The 17,912-nt window shown below is 48.7% G+C and overlaps 1 protein-coding gene across 2 annotated transcripts; it reads right to left on the bottom strand.

The window, feature by feature from the left end:
• Window positions 1-1,348: 1,348 nt before the first annotated feature.
• On the bottom strand, window positions 1,349-14,829 carry LOC122677876 (taurochenodeoxycholic 6 alpha-hydroxylase-like). 2 transcript variants are annotated; one of them, XM_043878177.1, is made up of 12 exons: window positions 14,526-14,801; window positions 11,770-11,911; window positions 11,095-11,139; window positions 10,542-10,669; window positions 8,063-8,187; window positions 7,560-7,714; window positions 7,009-7,115; window positions 6,735-6,925; window positions 6,504-6,637; window positions 4,740-4,804; window positions 4,519-4,595; window positions 1,349-1,677 (listed from the first exon to the last, which is right to left on the bottom strand). In XM_043878177.1, the coding sequence occupies exons 1-12, from the start codon at window positions 14,718-14,720 to the stop codon at window positions 1,482-1,484; spliced, it is 1,560 nt and encodes a 519-aa protein (XP_043734112.1). In that variant the 5' UTR covers window positions 14,721-14,801; the 3' UTR covers window positions 1,349-1,481. The 2 variants fall into 2 exon arrangements, with proteins under 2 accessions (XP_043734112.1, XP_043734113.1); XM_043878178.1 differs by lacking the exons at window positions 6,735-6,925; window positions 7,560-7,714 and having other exon boundaries at window positions 6,504-6,688; window positions 6,990-7,115; window positions 14,526-14,829.
• Between the last annotated feature and the right edge of the window lie 3,083 nt (window positions 14,830-17,912).

Below are 17,912 nucleotides of genomic sequence, written 5' to 3'. Positions count from 1 at the left end.
GTTTGCATTCCCCACTGAGGCATTGTCATTTCTGCCTTACCCTCTGGAGGAGCTCAGTATTTACAAGTGTCCTGAGGGGCCTGGCTTCTCCCTGTGTGGTAGCCAAGACTTGTGCCCAACTGGTTCCTCCCAGGCCCTGCTGCACACACACGCCCCCACCACTTGTGGCATCTGAGGACCCTGCAGGCCCTGTCCATGAGGAAGGGCTGCCAGGGGGCTGGTGACATGGCCAGGCTGGGCTCTTCTCAAATCTCTTCAGGGGTGAATGAGACCCTTGTGCCTGAACAAGTCTGTAAGTCTTCCCTGCTCTGCAAAGGGTGGGCGCTGGCTGGGCCCCTTTACAGATGTAGTGAGAAAGCTACCGCAGAAGAAGAGGCAGGCTCCTTCCCTGACAGGTGTTGGTGTGTGCGTCTTCCCTCTGAGCCTTAGGCGTCGAGGCCTGTCTCCTGACTCAGCTGTCATGGGAGCCTCAGGTGCCGGACAGGGTGTGGGGCTTCAGTGACACTAGAGTGTGAAGCTGCAGGGGGCCTGGATACACTCTTCCTGCTAGGGCCTCGGCCCCACAGAGCAGGTTTTATCTCCCCTGCTCCTCCCCGCTGTTATTCCCTCCCCTTCTCTCTCTTCTGCTTCATCCAACTCCTTTCAGAGAAGACTCACGCATTCCACATGATATTGTGCACTTTATCCAGGGACGGGGAAAGAGGAAACCATGTGAGTGAAACGGGGGTAGACCCATCTCACGCAGGAGAGAGAAGTGGCCCAGGGAGAAGGGAGTCGCACAGTATTTAACAGGTCCAGAGATGACTCCCCAGGTGTTCTTGTCCTAGTTCCCGGAACCCCAGAATGAGCCTGTTTGGTCTGAGTTGCCCAGGTAAGCACAAAGTCTTGAAGAAAGAGAAGGTTATATGAAGACAGAAGTAGAGGGACATTTGAAGATGCTGCTGGATTTGAATGTGGAGGAGGGCCCAGGAGCCAAGGAATGCAAGGATGCAGCTCTAGATGCAAAAATGGCAAAAAGCAGGATCCTGTCCCAGGTCCCTGGATGAGGCGCTTGTCAGCATCTTGTTTGTGTCCAGGGAAACCCATTTCTGACTTCTCACTCCAGAGCCATTAGAGGATAACTTTGTGTTGTTCTAAGGCCCTAAGGCAGAGGCAAATCATTTTACCATCTAAACGGAAGTGATTACAGGGACAGATAGGCGGGTAGAAGGGGAGAAACACAGGAGAGAATACACATACTGGAAGATGTCGGGTGATCAGGATTCAGGTGGACAGTGAGAGATACAGTGGGTCAGAGACAGATGGAGAGATAAGCAGACAGAGAGCCTGGAGAAAGTTGAGAGGAGAAGGGCAGAAAGTCTGCTGCTGGGCAGAAAGCAGGAGATGAGGCAAGCTGGCAGAGGGCAGACAAAAGCAGGAAGTGGGCAAAGAAGCAAGGACAGGAGAGAGTGACAGCAAGACAGGATGGCAGGCAGAGGCCCTCAGAGCTTGTCCTTGTCCCCACTTGGATCAGACAGCTTCCTGAGCTGCAGGTGGATCCCATTTTTGGATCTCAGCACAATGACTGGCATGGGTACAGGGACCCTGGAGGGATCCGGTGACAGCTCAAAGCGAAGCAAGGTCAGGGCCACAGCCACCTTCAGCTCATTCATGGCAAACTGCTTCCCGATGCAGTTCCTAGGTTGGGAGATAAAAAGGAAGTAAGCAGAGGCTTCTAACCCTTGCTAAGAAGAGGGAATCTGGGGTCTCCTCCAGGTGGCCCAGCCCCGATCCCTTCCTTACTAATCACACTGAACTTGCCAGCAAAGCTCTCCCCCTGACAGATGACAAAGTCCATCTGTCTAGCTCCTAACTAGCTCCTAACTCCTACTCCTGCTCTCAGCAGGAAATCCTGGGGAGCATCAGTGCTGTAAGCCACAGAGTCAAATCAAGTGCATCAAGAACTGTGAACTAGTATTTTATTCACTCATCCACTGGCAATTCCTGGTTTCAGGTCAGTCCAGGACACTCTAGGGGCAGGGTGGACACCCTCTCAGGATCTTACTACCTAGTGTGGACAAACAGGCTGCCCGGTCCCCAGAGACGACAAGACAGCATTATGCAAGGAATCAGAATGGCAACAGGGAGGCTTCCTGGAGAAGACAAGGGTTAATCACCCTGAACCTACTGGTCCAATTCCCTCCCAGTTAATGGTCTGGCTTCCTGTCCCCCTCAACCCCTCAGTCAATCTACTCTTGGAACCTTCCCATTCTAATCCAGAAATGACCCTGCTAACCATCCCTTCGGCTCCTCATCTGGCCTTTTCAGCCTCTATTCCTCCCCTCCCTCTAAAGCCATAGTAGCTCCAGGCCTGCTATGTTCCGCATCACAGGGAGGACACATCCCAGTGCCTCAGCTGCATCACAGCCTTCTCTGGATTCTTCCTCACTCACCTGGGGTCTGTCCAGCTCCTCTTCCTGACTCAGTAACTGTTGAGGTCCCCTCCCCTCACCTCTGCCATCCTCATGCTCAAGGCTCAATCCAGTGACCACCACCTCACCCCTTCTGCTGGCTGCACCTCTTCCCATTCGGGACCCTCAAGGCACTATGGGTGTTAAACTAAGGACACATCACATCCAGTGCCCAGCACAGTGCCAGATCATGAATTCTTCCACAGTCTGCCCAATGAATAAATGAGTGAAAGAGTGGATGTGTGAATGGCATCTGTCTTGAGTAGACGTGTTGATTTGTTGACAGTGAGCTCTGAGGGAGGCAGGATTATCATCCCTGTGTTCCATCTCCTAGCACAGGTCTTGGTACATGGAGACACGCTTAATACATATTTTCACATTTGAACAATATTAATTGAATTGAAAACACCTCAAGTGGAATGAGAATATAAGAAATATTCAGTCTGACCTAGGAATCAAACCACCTAGTCCCTCCTGCCCTCTAGGAGCAGCTGCATGAGCTGCAGCCATGTCTACAAGGAAGGACTGGACCCTGGTGTAAACCAAATCCTAGAAACAATCCAGGAAGACAGTTACTTACAAAACACTGTTCTGTAAAGGTTGATTCACCAACTGAGAGTTTCCTAGATCTGTACAGTCAGGAAAAACTTGTTTCTACTAAGTTACAAAGTCACTGAAATTACTATTTCAGAGGAGGTTCTGTGCCCTTTAAGATCTTCACAGCAATCATTTAGGAGTGTATCATCCAGGCTAACAGTTATTTCAAGTGTGCTTTATGTTTTACATGCAATAGATTTTTCAAATGCACGTGTCAAACACAAAATAGTCTCCCCCCTTTAGGGAAAGAGCAAATTAGCAAAGATGGCATGGTCAGGCTCTCTCGCCCTGCGATCTCTCACTGTTGCCTCAGGGGTTGTAGTAATGATTGTGGAACAGCTGAGATCACCTATAGCACTGTGTACAAGTGTCACATGGTACTCACTTAGACTCTGGCTACTTTTGTTATATAAGCTCCACCTGGAAAAGCTCTGGGGGTGGTGTGTGGTAGGCCTTTAGGAGTGTCACTATGAAAGCCCTGGTTAATGCTGCATTGGGGCTACGTTGGAGTAATGTCATGGATATATTACATGAGGTTATATTCTAGTTATGTTATGGTTTTTATGGCTGCTGCTACAGAGACTGCGTCAGGCAGCACAGAGCTGTGTTATGGCGGACATAACACATCCAGGAGAGAATAACGTGTCTGAAGTTCCTATGGCTCTTCCAGTCCTCTTCCAGCCTCTTTGCTGATGCTTTACCTATCCTGGGTTCAGCAAACGGTGTGCACAGTGTGAACAGTGAGACAACTGGCATCATGAGCAGTATCAGCAATAGAGTCCCCAAAGCAGACTTGATTGTCCTCCACTTTAAGGTTTTTCTTACTAACATTACTCTGTAGAATCTGGGGCTATGGTATCTAAACTCTGCTTTTTAATAAAGAATTTTGACAACAGAAAATATATGTCATGGTTATATTAATACACAGTCAAATCTATGTCGGATGTACTACAGGAAGAGAGAACACACTCATGACTGTGAAACTTTCTTCAAACTACAACTATAACTGATCACATACATGACTTGAAGCCTCAGGACATGGAATTCCCAATCCAGGCAAGCAAATGACGAATACAGTGAGGGTGGACCGGTGAATGAAGCCGAAAGGTAGTGGGCTGACTAGGAAGGTGGGAGCAGAGAAAATCATCTTTTAAGGTGACTGAAATTGTGCTAACCAAACAAGTGTAGTTTAAATTTCATGAAGACTTCCAGTGCTAAAACGTCATACTCCTAAAGTGAGGGAAACCCTGGATAATTTGGAGTGGCCACTGACATGGAAATGAGGTCAATCCTTGTGGACAGTAGGAGGTCAATGTCATTGTGGTGGGCCCTGAAGACCTTGTACATGGAGACCCACGCCTCCTTCTCAACATACAAGGACAGAACTTCATGCTCCTCATATGAAGGTAGACAGTCACACACATCAGGTAGCAACCAGTGACACTTGCTTCCTCCAGTGCAGAGGTCTCACCTGGGTCCTCCTGAGAAGGGCAGGAAGGCATGGCTGTGTCGAGTAGAACCTGGTGCAAACCGGGTTGGGTCAAACACCTGCAGAGAGAGCACCAGGGCCAGGACATTTGGGGTCAAACCCCTCACATGAATCCCCCGGGGGATAAGAGTCCCAGAGAGGGAGCAGGGAAAAGGTTTGGTGTTGAGAGAGCACCCCATCTCCTCCTCCCATGTCCATCATACCTCTGGGTTCGGCCACACCTTCGGGTTGTGATGAAGCCCATAAAAAGAGAGGGAGACTGAGATTCCTGTGGGGCAGAGGAGAGAGAGAAACCTGCTAGTCCCATAGTGCAGGGGATGTGTGTCTTCACAAAAGTCCTAGGAGCCATCATGGGAGCACATTCTGTCACTCTGAATGAAATGATGCTCTTGCAAGACAGGTGGGTGGGGCATGACAAAGCCCACGATCACAGATTAGGGGTAGATGACCACAGCCAAGGACTGAGAATTAAAAGAACTGCAAGGTTACACTTAGGAGCAGCTCAGGTGACAACTCACATTTGTCAAGTGCCATTGTGAACCTGGGGAATGTGCAATAATCATTTAATCCTCACAGAAGCACTCCTGTCCCCATGAACCCATGAAGCACCTGAGCCTCAGAGAGGCTTGGGTTGGGTCTATGATCCCACAGTTAGGAGGAAACAGGGCTGGGATTCAGACCCACTGGGTGCTGAGTCAGTGGCTGGCCTCCAGGCATGGCAGGGCTCTCAGACCTCATCATCACCTGCTCTTTGCCACCACAGAGGGCACCTCAGAGACTAGACCCTCTGACCCACGACAGTGGAGTCTCTTGAACTCCCTCCTTTACTCACACCCCATGTGGAAGAACCGTGTCTCCCCAGCTTCTGCTTTTCTCTTAAGCCTTCATGATTCAAGAAATAGAACTTTAGGCTCCATCATAAGACCACACAGAAGGACCAACAATTATTTGTTGAGCTTTGTTGCATTCAAGATTTGTGTCAAACATTTTTTCTTTCAGTAGAGGTAAATTACTTTACAATGGTGTGTTGGTTTCTGCCATACTAGAGTGCAAATAAGGCACAGTTATATATCTATATATATGGAGAAGGAAATGGCAACTCACTTCAGTATTCTTGGCTGGGAAACGTCACAGACAGTGGAGGCTGCTGGACTACACTCTATGGAGTCACTAAAGAGCCAGACATGACTTAGCAACTAAACAACAGCTATATTCCCTCCGTCTTGCACCTCTCTCCCCCTTCCCATTCCACCCCTCTAGGTCATCTCAGAGAATCAGGTGGGGCTCCTTTTTATATAGCAGCTTTCCACTAGATACTTACTCATATTTTACACATGACAGTCTATGTATGTCGATGTTACTTTCTCAATTCATCCTACCCTCTCCTTCCCCTCCTATGTCCACATGTCCATTCCCTATGTCTGCATCTACATTCCTTCTCTGCAAATACGTTCATCACCCCTATTTCCTAGATTCTATATATATATGTGTGTGTGTTAATATACGATATTTGTTTTTCTCTTTCTGAGTGCTTCACTCTGTATGACAGGCTGTAGATTCTTCCACCTCACTGCAACTGACTCAGGTTTGTTCCACTTTACACTAATATTCCATTGTGTATATGGACCACATCTTCATTATCCATTCATCTGTCAGTGGACACCTAGGTTGCTTCCATGTCCTGACTATTGTAACAATGCTGCAATGAATACTGCAGCACATGTGCTTTTTGGATTCTGGTTTTCCCAAAGTATATTCCCAGTAGTAGGATTGTTGAGTATATGGTAGTATTAATCCTAGGTTTTATGGAGAAGCATTTTTTAAAACTCATTCAAACTACAGAATAAATATTATCTTCAGGCAGAGAAGAGCCAGAGCATCCTGGAACTGGAAATCCGCAGGTGGATTACTGGTCTAGCATGTGGTCCTACAGAGTGCTTAGCTGAGTGGTGAGGTGAAGTTCATACCTGCAGGTAAGGAGCGTCCATCAGGGAAAGTGATGGGCTTGCTAAGCTCTCTGCTGATGCTTGGCACTGGTGGATAGAGTCTCAGTGCCTCCTTGATGCACATGGTGGTGTAGGGCATCTGGTCCAGTTGGTCCCTGAAAGCAAGCCCATCTGAGAGCAGGCAGGACAGGACAACCAGGGATTCTCTCTAGCTCAGGTGGGACAGGGCTCTTCCATTTCCTGGACACTCACCAGGTGATGGAGGTGCCACCCCCCAGGAGGCTTTGGATCTCTTCCCGACACCTCTGCTGATGCTCAGGGTGGGAGGCTAGAGCATAGAGGATCCAGGAGATGCCACTGGCTGTGGTGTCATGACCCTCGAACATGAATGTGTCCACCTCGGCACGGAGGTCCTCGTTCGACAAGCTGCTCCCATTCTCCATCTGTGGAGGCAGGGCCAAATGCAGGGTCTGCCCTTCCTGTGTGCTTCTGCCCAAAGGCTCAGACCTCTCCTGCCCACACTCACTCTGGCAAAGAGGAGGATGTCCAGGAAGTCCAAGTGCCTCCTGCTCCTCACCTTCTCCAGCTCTCCCTCCTTCTGCAGGTGAATCTTCCTCTCCTTGATCACTGCGTCTGTCCCAGAACAGTGGTTCCCAGCCAGAACTGAGCACTCTGAGGAGCTCAGATTCTGCACCCACCATAACCCCATCTGCCCTTCAGGCCCAGTCTGGGTGCCAGGTGGATGAGGGTGAGGGTGGGACTGGGTGAGCATGTCAGGACTGAGAGCTTCTGCATCATCTACTCTAGATGGGAATCCAAGCAGTAACACAGCCCGTGGGGGCTCTGCCTAAATGCTGCTGGGAGGGGGTCTCACTCAGTCATCACCAAGATGGTAACTCCTGTAACTCCCTGTTCAACACCTGACATCCCGACTTCTGGGTTCCTCGTCCCTGAAGCAGGTGGGTGTATTCCAGCTCATGAATAGGAAGCAGGAGTCTGGGCTCTGCCTAAGGGGTCAAGGCTAGGTCACATGAGCCTGATGAAGGTGGGGGAGCAGTCCAGGAGGGAGACAAGAACCTGTGTGTTGATGGGCGATATGGCAGGCCCGGTGGTTCCAGCAGCCTTCAGGTGTCAGCCTGTAGATGAGATCGTTTTGATGGAAAACATTCCTCAATCGGGAAAAAAACAGATGACTGAGGTCCTTGATGGCCTGGATGTAGGACTGGGAGTTCCTGAAGGGAGAAAACGCAGAAGATACTGGAGTTGAGGGAGGCGCTGACCTGGAGAGGGTCAGATTGCTCAAGTAACACCAAACATCATCATTTCTGCCTCATTGCCCTGGAGCCACCCCCTTGGAGTCCTTTGCAAGTGTCCTGAGGGGCCAGGCTTCTCCCTGTGCAGGAGTCACGGACATCTGACTGAGTCAAGGGTGGTCTGGGTGGAATTTGACTGTGGTGCATGTCTCTCTGTAGAATGTTGTTTTTTGTGCTGATAAGCATCCACACTGCCCTTACTGCCTCTCAGGTAAGTCCTTCCCAGCTGATGAAAACAGGACCCTGCCGTTGAACGCTGTCACTGACCTGTCCATCTGGACCCTGCCCTGGTGGCTGAAGGCGCATTTCATGATGGTGTCCAGGGTCATTGAGGAGACATGTCCAAAGATCTCCAGATGTGAGTCCTGGCTGATGAGCTTTTCCCACTTGTCCTGTGGAGGGAGGAGGCACTGACACTGCTCTATTCCCCTAGGAGATCTGTGCTGCCAAGACCAAGCTTTCTCTCTGTCTCTACATCTTCAGATGAGATTTCCTCATTTTCTAAGCAGACATGTTTTAGCAACTTATGGCCGTAACACACGTGTGTATTGCGATACCCATTTTTCTGAATCTTTCTTATACATGCAGTATAATCTCTTCTAATATCCTAGTTAATCCTGAATATTTGGATAGCTTATGATAATAAGTTATTATAATCCATGCTGGATCATTGAAAAAGCAACAGAGTTCCAAAAAAACACTATTTTTGCTTTATTGACTATGCCAAAGCCTTTGACTGTGTGTATCACAGTAAACTGTGGAAAATTCTGAAAGAGGTGGGAATACCAGACCACCTGACCTGCCTCTTGAGAAACCTGTATACAGGTCAGGAAGCAACAGTTAGAACTGGACGTGGAACAATAGACTGGTTCCAAATAGGAAAAGGAGTACGTCAAGGCTGTATATTGTCACCATGCTTATTTAACTTATATACAGAATGCATCATGAGAATGCTGGGCTGGAGGAACCACAAGCTGGCTTCAAGGTTGCCGGGAGAAATATCAATAACCTCAGATATGCAGATGACACCACCCTTATGGCAGAAAGTGAAGAAGAACTAAAGAGTCTCTTGATGAAAGTGAAAGAAGAGAGTGAAAAAGTTGGCTTAAAGCTCAACATGCAGAAAACTAAGATCATGGCATCCAGTCCTATCACTTCATGGCAAATAGATGGGGAAACAGTGACTGACTTTATTTTCTGGAGACCCAAAATCACTGCAGATGGTGACCGCAGCAATGAAATTAAAAGACACTTACTCCTTGGAAGAAAAGTTATGACCAACCTAGACAGCATATTAAAAAGCTGAGACATTATTTTGTCAACAAATGTCCTTCTAGTCAAGGTTATGGTTTTTCCAGTGGTCATGTACGGAAGCGAGTTGGACTATAAAAAAAGCTGAGTGCAGAAGAATTGATGCTTTTGAACTGTGGTGTTGGCTAAGACTCTTGAGAGTCCCTTGGACTGCAAGGAGATCCAACCAGTCCATCCTAAAGAAAATCAGTCCTGGGTGTTCATTGGAAGGACTGATGTTGAAGCTGAAACTCCAATATTTTGGCCACCTGATACCAAGAGCTGACTCACTGGAAAAGACCATGATGTTGGGAAAGATTGAGGGCAGGACAAGAGGGGACGATGAGGATGAGAAGGTTAGATGGCATCACCAACTCAATGGACATAGGTTTGGGTAAACTCTGGGAGTTGGTGATAGACAGGGAGAATTGGACATGACTGAGCCACTGAACTGAACTATGAGAATAACCGCCTTCGGCAGAGCAGAAAGCATAGTTTCTCAGGGGACAAAGGGAGAACTTTTGTGTCCTGAGGTCAGATCTGGACAGGTGGTATCCAACACTAGGAAGCAAATATTTCAAGGCAAGGAAAAGCTGCTGCTACAGCTGCTAAGTCGCTTTAGTCATGTCCAACTCTGTGTGACCCCATAGATGGCAGCCCATCAGGCTCCCCTGTCCCTGGGATTCTCCAGGCAAGAACACTGGAGTGGGTTGCCACTTCCTTCTCCATGCGTGAAAATGAAAAGTGAATGTGAAGTCGCTCAGTCGTGTCCGACTCTTAGCGACCCCATGAACCGCAGCCTGCCAGGCTCCCCTGTCCATGGGATTTTCCAGGCAAGAGTACTGGAGTGGGGTGCCATTGCCTTCTCCGAAGGAAAAGCTAAAGTGGCTCTAGTGGGGCTCCTACAAGGGGCATGAGCTACTCAATTGCTTTCATTCATCCGATGTTAGCTAAGAACAGGTGGTACCTGGTCTGGATCAGAGGTGATGTTTGTGAAGGCCCAGCTCTGTGAGGGTAGACCTGGACTCATTTCCTCTCATGAGTGGTTCAGTGATGTGCAGAAGCCATGGAACCCAGGCCAGAGCCCACCTGAGTGACATCCTGGGATATCCACTCTGCCACCAAAGCTGCCATTGTCCAGGCCAGCCAGGGCCAGTTTGAGCTGACCTCCTTGCTCTATTCCCCTGTGTTTAAACATGGAGATGGAAGAAGAGTGGACCCTGAATACACCATGGCCTTGGTTTCTCTTGGTGAGGAGAAAATCATAGATCCATGTTGTTGCCTAGATGTTCCTCTGTCCCACCTAGTTTTAATGAGTGCTGTCTCATACTATGTCGTGAATGCATCATTCTGGGCAGTTCTACTCAATGGGTGTCTGAGGGACATAAGTGTCTGATAGTGGACTATGTCAGCTGTACTGGATTCTAGTGTGTATGGTGACAAGGGATGGACTCACCAGCATCACTCGGACAGAGTCAGCCGTGAGTCCCACGTAGGGCTTCAGGATGTCATAGTGGAAGGCTGGGGTCAGCATCCGCCGGTGCTGGAACCACGTCTGCCCCTCCAACAGCAGCAAACCTTTCCCTGAACCACAGATGGGTGTGTATGGGCATTGGGGAGATTGGGGCCATCTAAGGAGGAACCAAGGGTGTCAGGAGAAGTCTCCTCATGGGCAAGGGTCGGTGAGGCCAGTACTCTTAAGGGATGTTAATTTCCAATATGTCTGTCCATAGCATGTGATTGTGACAGCAATGAGGACAAAAAAGTGTAGGGGGGCAGGTGATAAAAAACTTACCGAAAAGTCAGGGAACATTAGAAAAGACTGAAAAGTGATGAAGAAGCAGCTCGGCTTCAGGAGGGCTACAGTGCCATTACAAAGACTGATGGTGTTTTAGAAAAATTATGTTTTATTCAGAGATGGGGGTGCCTGGCACCTGTTGTTCTCCATTTACGCACTCTTGGTTAACCTAATGGGTGGGTGGCTGGCAGTTTTATTTAAATGTACTTACCAATCCAGGGCTTCAGGTGTCTATAGAAAACATGAGCCTTTGGGTCTGAAAAGTAAAGAGGGAATATGGATGGGACAAAACTTGGCAGACAGCCTCTAGAGCAGCTGAGGTCTAGACCATGGGCTCCCTTCTCTTCCTGGTGCTTGTCAAATGGCAGTCAGTCTGAAGCCACCACCCACTTGCCTCCCATCCCTGACTCTCTCTGTCCTGATAGTCACTGTGGTCCCAGGAAAGTAGACTCAGTGTTGCAGAGCAGAACACCCACAGGATTAATTTGGTGAATTGCCCTGAAACAGAAACTCTGTTCAGTGCCATAGAATGAGACCGAATCTGTGATTTTTCTACAATCAGTGGTGGTCTGGCCATCTCATGACCCAGGGCTGGCAACAGTGAAAGGTGCCCAACCTAGGACAGTGTAGACAGGAAATTGGCTCCAGGTCTGGGATCATCTCAAATTGTTTGTAAAAAGAAAAGAGACACAAAAGAGAATCCAGCCCCACCAGGAGTAAAGCGTTTATTAAGAGTAAATAATGTTGTCCTTATCTGGCTTGTGGTGGGAAGGTGTTTGGAGGAATTCAGGCATTGGCATCTGATATGCCAGTGTCTTGTGGAATTTCAAACCCAAGGGCATGTACTCAAATGAAGTTTGTCTGCGGCTGAGGGTTTCCCTCTCACCTGATCTCCCCAGGACCAGCTTCATGTAGTCAGGGTCGTAGAGCAATACAAAGGCCCTTGTGCCCCACAGCCAGCGAACACAGGCCGTTGGGTATTTCTCTACCCTTTTCAGTAGGGGTGGCAGCTCAGTCTCCTCTTGGAACTGTCACCAAGGGAAAGACAAGTCAATGACTTCTTTCTTTTAGTTCCAGAGCAGGAGTGGAGGTGAAGGCCTGTAAGGGTACTAGGTGATCACTCTGGATCCATCAGCAGAACTAAGAGTGTTGAACTATTTCTTCTGACCTGGAATCTCATCCAACCTTGCAGGCTGTCCACCATTGTCCTAAGATCAGTTTCTGTCCCATGTCAAGTAGAGTTATGAGCCAACACTACTAACTGCCTACAGAATCTTACATCAAAGACAACTCCATGGCTTATGAAACTTTTGGTAATAATTTGCACACAGGGATATAACTGCTAGAGCAATTTATGATAATTTGTATCACTTGGTGGGCTTCCCTGGTGGCTCAGATGTTAAGGAACATGCTTAGAAAGTGGGAACCTGGGTTGATGCCTGTTTGGGAAGATCCCTTGGAGAAAGTAAGCAGTTTTTTCCCTATTATTTGGCTTATTTAGGGAAGAGATAGATATTTTAAGAATTGACTTTATGTATTAATTTCATTTTGCCATCCTGATCATATATATGTTTGATGCTATCCCAGCATACATGTTAAAGTATCTTAGTATGAAAGAATGTTTGGAATGTGTATGGCTAAGTGAAAAAATTAAATATTACACTGTGTGTGTAATATTATTTTCCATATTGAGTGTGTGCATAGTTGTAGGAGAGATTCTGCATATACACATATGAGAATGGTATTGAAGTAAGATTTTGATCTGTGGATTTTTAATCTCAGTTTCATTGACTAATTGTCAGAAACTTTTGTGCATTACCCATCTTGTACACTTGGAATCTATGTGCGCCCCTGGGTATGGACAACAAAGGCCTTTCCTTTCTGAATTTACCCTTTCTCTTCTTGCCCTGACAGGCTGGTGATTCCACAGGACCCATTGCTCTGCCCCCAGGATGCTGCTGTCAACTCTCCTTGCACTGGATCCACCTGCTCATCTTCCAGGTCTTTGCTCATGTTCTTCCCTTTACCTGGTAGCCTGTCATTTTTACCACAGAGCAACTGCCTCGCCTCAACTTTGGAGACTCAGTTTGTTTTGTCACCTCTGGATTTCTTGTCAACAGTTGATCCCAGGCAAGTTCCAAATAGTCACATTGTCTTTATTGCAATGGCTTCTGTGTAACTCCTATCAGCCCTCTATACTTTGGTATCTGATCTCTACCTGCATCCTTCTACCATGAAGACTCACCAGCTCTGAAGCAATTTGGCTACTCTGGATCACGTTCCTTCCCTGAGCTTGTGTTTACTGAGCAGTAACTCTGTGCCAGACACAGATTGAAGGCACTAAATTAGGAGGCGGCTCTAGATGCTTGTCTGCTTGGAGCCTGCAGGCTAGTGAAATAGACTGAGAGATCAAGGGGGCATAAGAGGAGGGCGTCATGAAAGTGTGATGGACAGAGGACAAAGCCTATGGGGAAGCTTTGGGGAAGGGGGCCTAACTCAGATCTGGATGTTAAGAAAGTCTTCCTGCACTTGCTCTTTCTTTGACTCATAATTTACCAAGATGCTTTTAGGATAGAAACATAAATCCGAGGCAAGGTTTCCCAGAAGAAGCCTATAGCTATGATCTTACAGAGAGAAATAGCTGCATCTAGTTAGCACTGCCTTGTGAGAAGGATGTCCAGGGGGAAAAGAGTGTCCTCTCCACTCCTGGGAGACCCAGGATGATAATGACTGGGCCTGGGGCTTGTGAGACACTCACATGAGGGATGAGATCATTCCGAGGAGAGGACACATGGGAGCTGAGTCCCAGAGGCTGGAATGCACAGGCCGGGGGGGAGGACCTTGAGTGACCTGGGGTGCAGGAGATTAGGAAGGAGAGGAGAGAGAGGTACTGGGCCAGCCCGCATGGGGCTTGGGCTGCTTCTAGTTCTTGTCCTTGTCTCCACTCTGCTCTAATCGTGCTGCAGAGAAAGAGAGACCTCAGCTCCCTGCAACCTGTGATTATCTCCTAAAATTTGTTTAAGCCACAGACTCTTGGTGAGCCATTTCCACATAGCCCCTGACTTTGCCCTGAGCTCACCCACCCCCAGTCTAGTGGTGCCAGTGCTGGGTGGGCAGGTGCTGCCCTCCCAACCTGCAAGCTGCTCCTTTCCCTCCTGCCTGTCCCTCCATACAATGGACTGACTCTGCTCTGTGCAGGCTCTGTTCTGGGTGCTGAGGGTGAGGAGGATTACAGGCTCAGTTCCAAGAGCTCACAGTCCAGAGAGAGGACTCCAAACAGGCAGCTCTCCTCACCTGGCCCCATCATGGGAACTTCGCTCCTGTGTGTGGCCTCTGGTGTGGGTTTCTAGCACTGACCTTACGGGACTAGAAAATCACTTAGTCCGAATGAACCAAGCCAGTTTATCTCCACACCTGACATAACCCAACCCAGCAGGTAAGCCTCTTTTCCTGTGACTTGACACCTTCTTAGATTCCTGTTTGTTGTCTCCACACACAGTGAACCCACAGGGCTGATCCATCAGATTAGACATCTGTGCTCTCAGGCAAGCACAGGGCCAGGTATGAACTTGCTGAGTGTGACCATGCTCTAGCTCTCCGGCCCTCCCGATCCTCACACTCCCCCATCCAGCTCCATCTTACCTCCCGCTTGTGTCCATAGAACCAGTGGGAAGGAGGAGACGGGAAGTGATGAAGGGCTTTGAGCAGCCACTGTCTGCGCAGGTAGAGCTGTGCCACCTTGAGCAGAAGCAGAACCAGGCCGAGCAGGGAGACCACCTGCAGGAGCCCAGAGACCCCACCCAGGGCTCTGGAGGGGCTCAGTGCAGAGACACTCATGGTGCAGTGTCCTCTGGATCACTGACTGCCCCTGACTGTGGCTGACCTCCCCTGAGCACCCAGCCTGATCTGGGAGGATCTCCCCGCCCACCTGGGGGAGGGTGAAGGTGAAGGCAGAGCTCAGACCTGTGCCTCCAGATTTGCTGCTGTTTTTTCTGTTTTTTATTTTTGTTTTCTTAAACCAGCTCTTATGTTCCAAAGTATAAGTATTATAAAGAGAAGATAATATTTGTAACTTGATCTGGGAGTTTGCCTTGTTCTAGGATATTGCAAACTATCACATGCTTACATTTTTAAAAACCTTTAGACAGTTTGAAATAAAACAGAAAAGTAAATATTTTTAAAAACTTCCTGAAAACTGAGTCCCTTCAGTGTTCACCTGAAACTATCACACATTGATAATTGAGTGTACTCCAATAAAAATTGGGCTGGTGGCTCAGGGGGTAAAGAATCTGCCTGCAATGCAGGAGATCCAGGTTGATCCTTGGTCAGGAAGATCCCCTGGAGAAAGCAATGGCTATCCATTCCAGCATTCTTGCCTTCAGAATTCCACAGAGGAGCCTGGTGCTTTACAGTCCATAGGGTGGCAAAGAGTTCTACCCTACTGAGCGACTTTCATTTCAGTAAAAAATACAAAACATTAAAGAACAAACAAACAAGCTGATTAAAAAAAAACTTCCTTGAAAAACATATCCCTGTGGTGTCTTACTTAACAGTGTGATATTGTTCAGAATCAGGTTTAATTCTCTAGTACAAATAGCCTTGAAATACTCTGCTTGACCTCATGAATCATTTTCATTTGTCCAAGGCTACTGAAACGTCCACAGGTTCTCGTAAGACAAGCTGCTCCTCTTCACCATCTATGGAGGCAGGTCTGCCCTTCCTGTGTGCTTCTGCCCATAGGCTCAGGCCCCTCCTCCCAACACTCAGTCTGGCAAAGAGGAGCATGTCCAGGAAGTCCAGTGCCTCCTGGTCTTCTCCTTCTCTAGCTGTCCCTCCTTCTCAGGTGAGCCTTCCTCCCCATGATCACTGCATCTGTCCCAGAACACTGGTTACCAGCCAGAGCTGAGGACTTTGGGGGCCCAGATGCAGCCCCACCATAGCCCCAAATTCTTATCTCTATATTGCAGTAGCACATGTGTGTTGAGGTGTGCGTCACATAAGATGGGTAATAATATGTCCATGTGTCTGCAAGAGGGAACAGGCTTGGCTGTAGAGGGGAGTTTCAACACTTGACAATGTGTTTGTGCACTCTAGTGTGTAATGTGTGTGTCTCTGGGGTTGAGTGCATTATTCTGGGGGGCTGTGTCTGATGATGTTTGATGGATATATCTGCTTGAGAGTGAACTTTGGATTGAGCTTGGTGTGATATGTGCAGATGAGAGAGAGGTGGTGTCCAACCATCAGTTGGACAGAGTAGGCCATGAGCCTTACGGAGGACTTCCGGATGTCATGGTGGAAGGCTGGGGTCAGCATCCGTCGGTACTGGAACCACATCTGCCCCTCCAACAGGAGAAAATGATTCCCTGACCACAGATGGTGTATGTCTGTGTGGGGAGGGGGGTGTCTGGGAGACTGGATCAGAGGGGATAGGAGGAACCAAGATTTTCAGAAGGAGGTATGTGACAGGAAAAAGCAGGAAGGCCAGTACATTTCAGGAAAGTGAATATCCAAAATGGCTGTTCCATTAAGATGTGACAGTTTGAGATAAAGGTTAAAAAAGAGTAAGAAGAAACAAGAACCAATGGTATAAAACGAGGAACTATGCACAATATTTTGTAGTAAGCAATAAGAGAAAGGAATCTGAATCCCTGTGCTGCACACCTAACACTGCAGAACAGGGTAAATCAATGACATGGCATAAAAGTTCTTTAAAATGAGCTATACGGAGGGAGGAGCCAAGATGGTGGAGGAGTAGGACGGGGAGACCACTTTCTCTCCTACAAATTCATCAAAAGAATAACTGAACGCAGAGCAAACTTCACAAAACAACTTCTGATCGCTAGCTGAGGTCATCAGGCGCCCAGAAAAGCAGCCCATTGTCTTCAAAAGGAGGTAGGATAAAATATAAAAGATAAAAAGTGAGACAAAAGAGCTAAGGACGGAGATCTGTCCCGGGAAGGGAGTCTTAGGTGGCATTGCTTGGGGTAGGGTCCGGGCCTGAGTGCCCTGAGGACAATCGGAGGGAGCTTCTGTGAGTTGCCAACTTGAACTGTGGGAGAGCAAAAGAGAGAGAGAAAATTAACCGGCCCGAACACACTGCCGGCCATTCGCAGAACAAAGGGACAGAGAAAGTCCAGAGAAGAGGTCGCAGGCTGCGGCCCAGCCCCGCCGGAGGCAGGAGGCAGGGGAGAGGGGAAGATCGCTGCGAGACACAGGGCGCAGGCACCCGACCGGCGCGGGCGGGGACTGGGGCTGGGGACGCCGGAGGGCACAAGGCGCACGCACCCGACTGGCGCCGGCGGAAACTGAGACTGGGTCCGCGGAAGGGAGTGGGCACGCCACACCTGGGGAGAGTGCGCCCATCAAGCCCCTGGCTGCCTGGACCGCTCTGACGGGGAAGGCACAGAGAGCAGGCGCAGCTTTTTGCTCCGCGCTTTTGTGGAACACCCGAGGGCTGGAACCGCGCGCAGCGTGGGGCGCGCTCCACATAGAGCAGCTGGGAGCCTGAGCAGCGCAGACGGAGAAAGCAGCGCCAGCCCCTCCCTGCAGCGCCAGCCCCTCCCCGCAGCGCCAGGTCCTCCCCGCAGCGCCAGCCCCTCCCTGCAGCGCCAGTCCCTCCCCGCAGAGCGACGGAGCTAGCTACCTGAATAAGAGTCCACCTCCGCCCGCCTGTGTCAGGATGGAAATGAGGCTCTGAAGAGACCGGCAAACAGAAGCCAAATAAACAAAGGGAACCGCTTCAGAAGGTACCAGTGCAACAGATTAAAATCCCTGTAGAAAACACCGACTACACCGGAAGGGGCCTGTCGATATCGAGAAGTGTAAGCTGGAACGAGGAGCTATCTGAAACTGAGCCGAACCCACACGGACCGCAACAGCTCCAGAGTAATTCCTAGATATATTTTCACTTTTTTTTTTTTAAGTAAGAAAAAAAAAATTTTTATTTATTTTATTTTTTTATTTTTCCTCTTTTATTTTCCTTTAAAATTCCGTATTACTCCCCCATTACTCCTTAACTTTCATTTTCAT

This window comes from Cervus elaphus, chromosome 20 (genome assembly GCF_910594005.1).
Source record: "Cervus elaphus chromosome 20, mCerEla1.1, whole genome shotgun sequence".
Lineage (NCBI taxonomy): Eukaryota > Metazoa > Chordata > Mammalia > Artiodactyla > Cervidae > Cervus > Cervus elaphus.
This window is presented reverse-complemented; position numbering and strand designations above follow the sequence as displayed.

Bases quoted from the DNA above. Each gene is read 5' to 3' on its own strand.
- LOC122677876 (XM_043878177.1), bottom strand. From the start codon at position 14,720: ATGAGTGTCTCTGCACTGAGCCCCTCCAGAGCCCTGGGTGGGGTCTCT. The intron at 10,670-11,094 runs GTAAGTACATTT...TCTGTGGTTCAG, and splicing joins ACACCTGAAGCCCTGGATTG to GGAAAGGTTTGCTGCTGTTG. The intron at 4,805-6,503 runs GTATGAACTTCA...TCTGCCCCACAG, and splicing joins TGGACGCTCCTTACCTGCAG to GAATCTCAGTCTCCCTCTCT.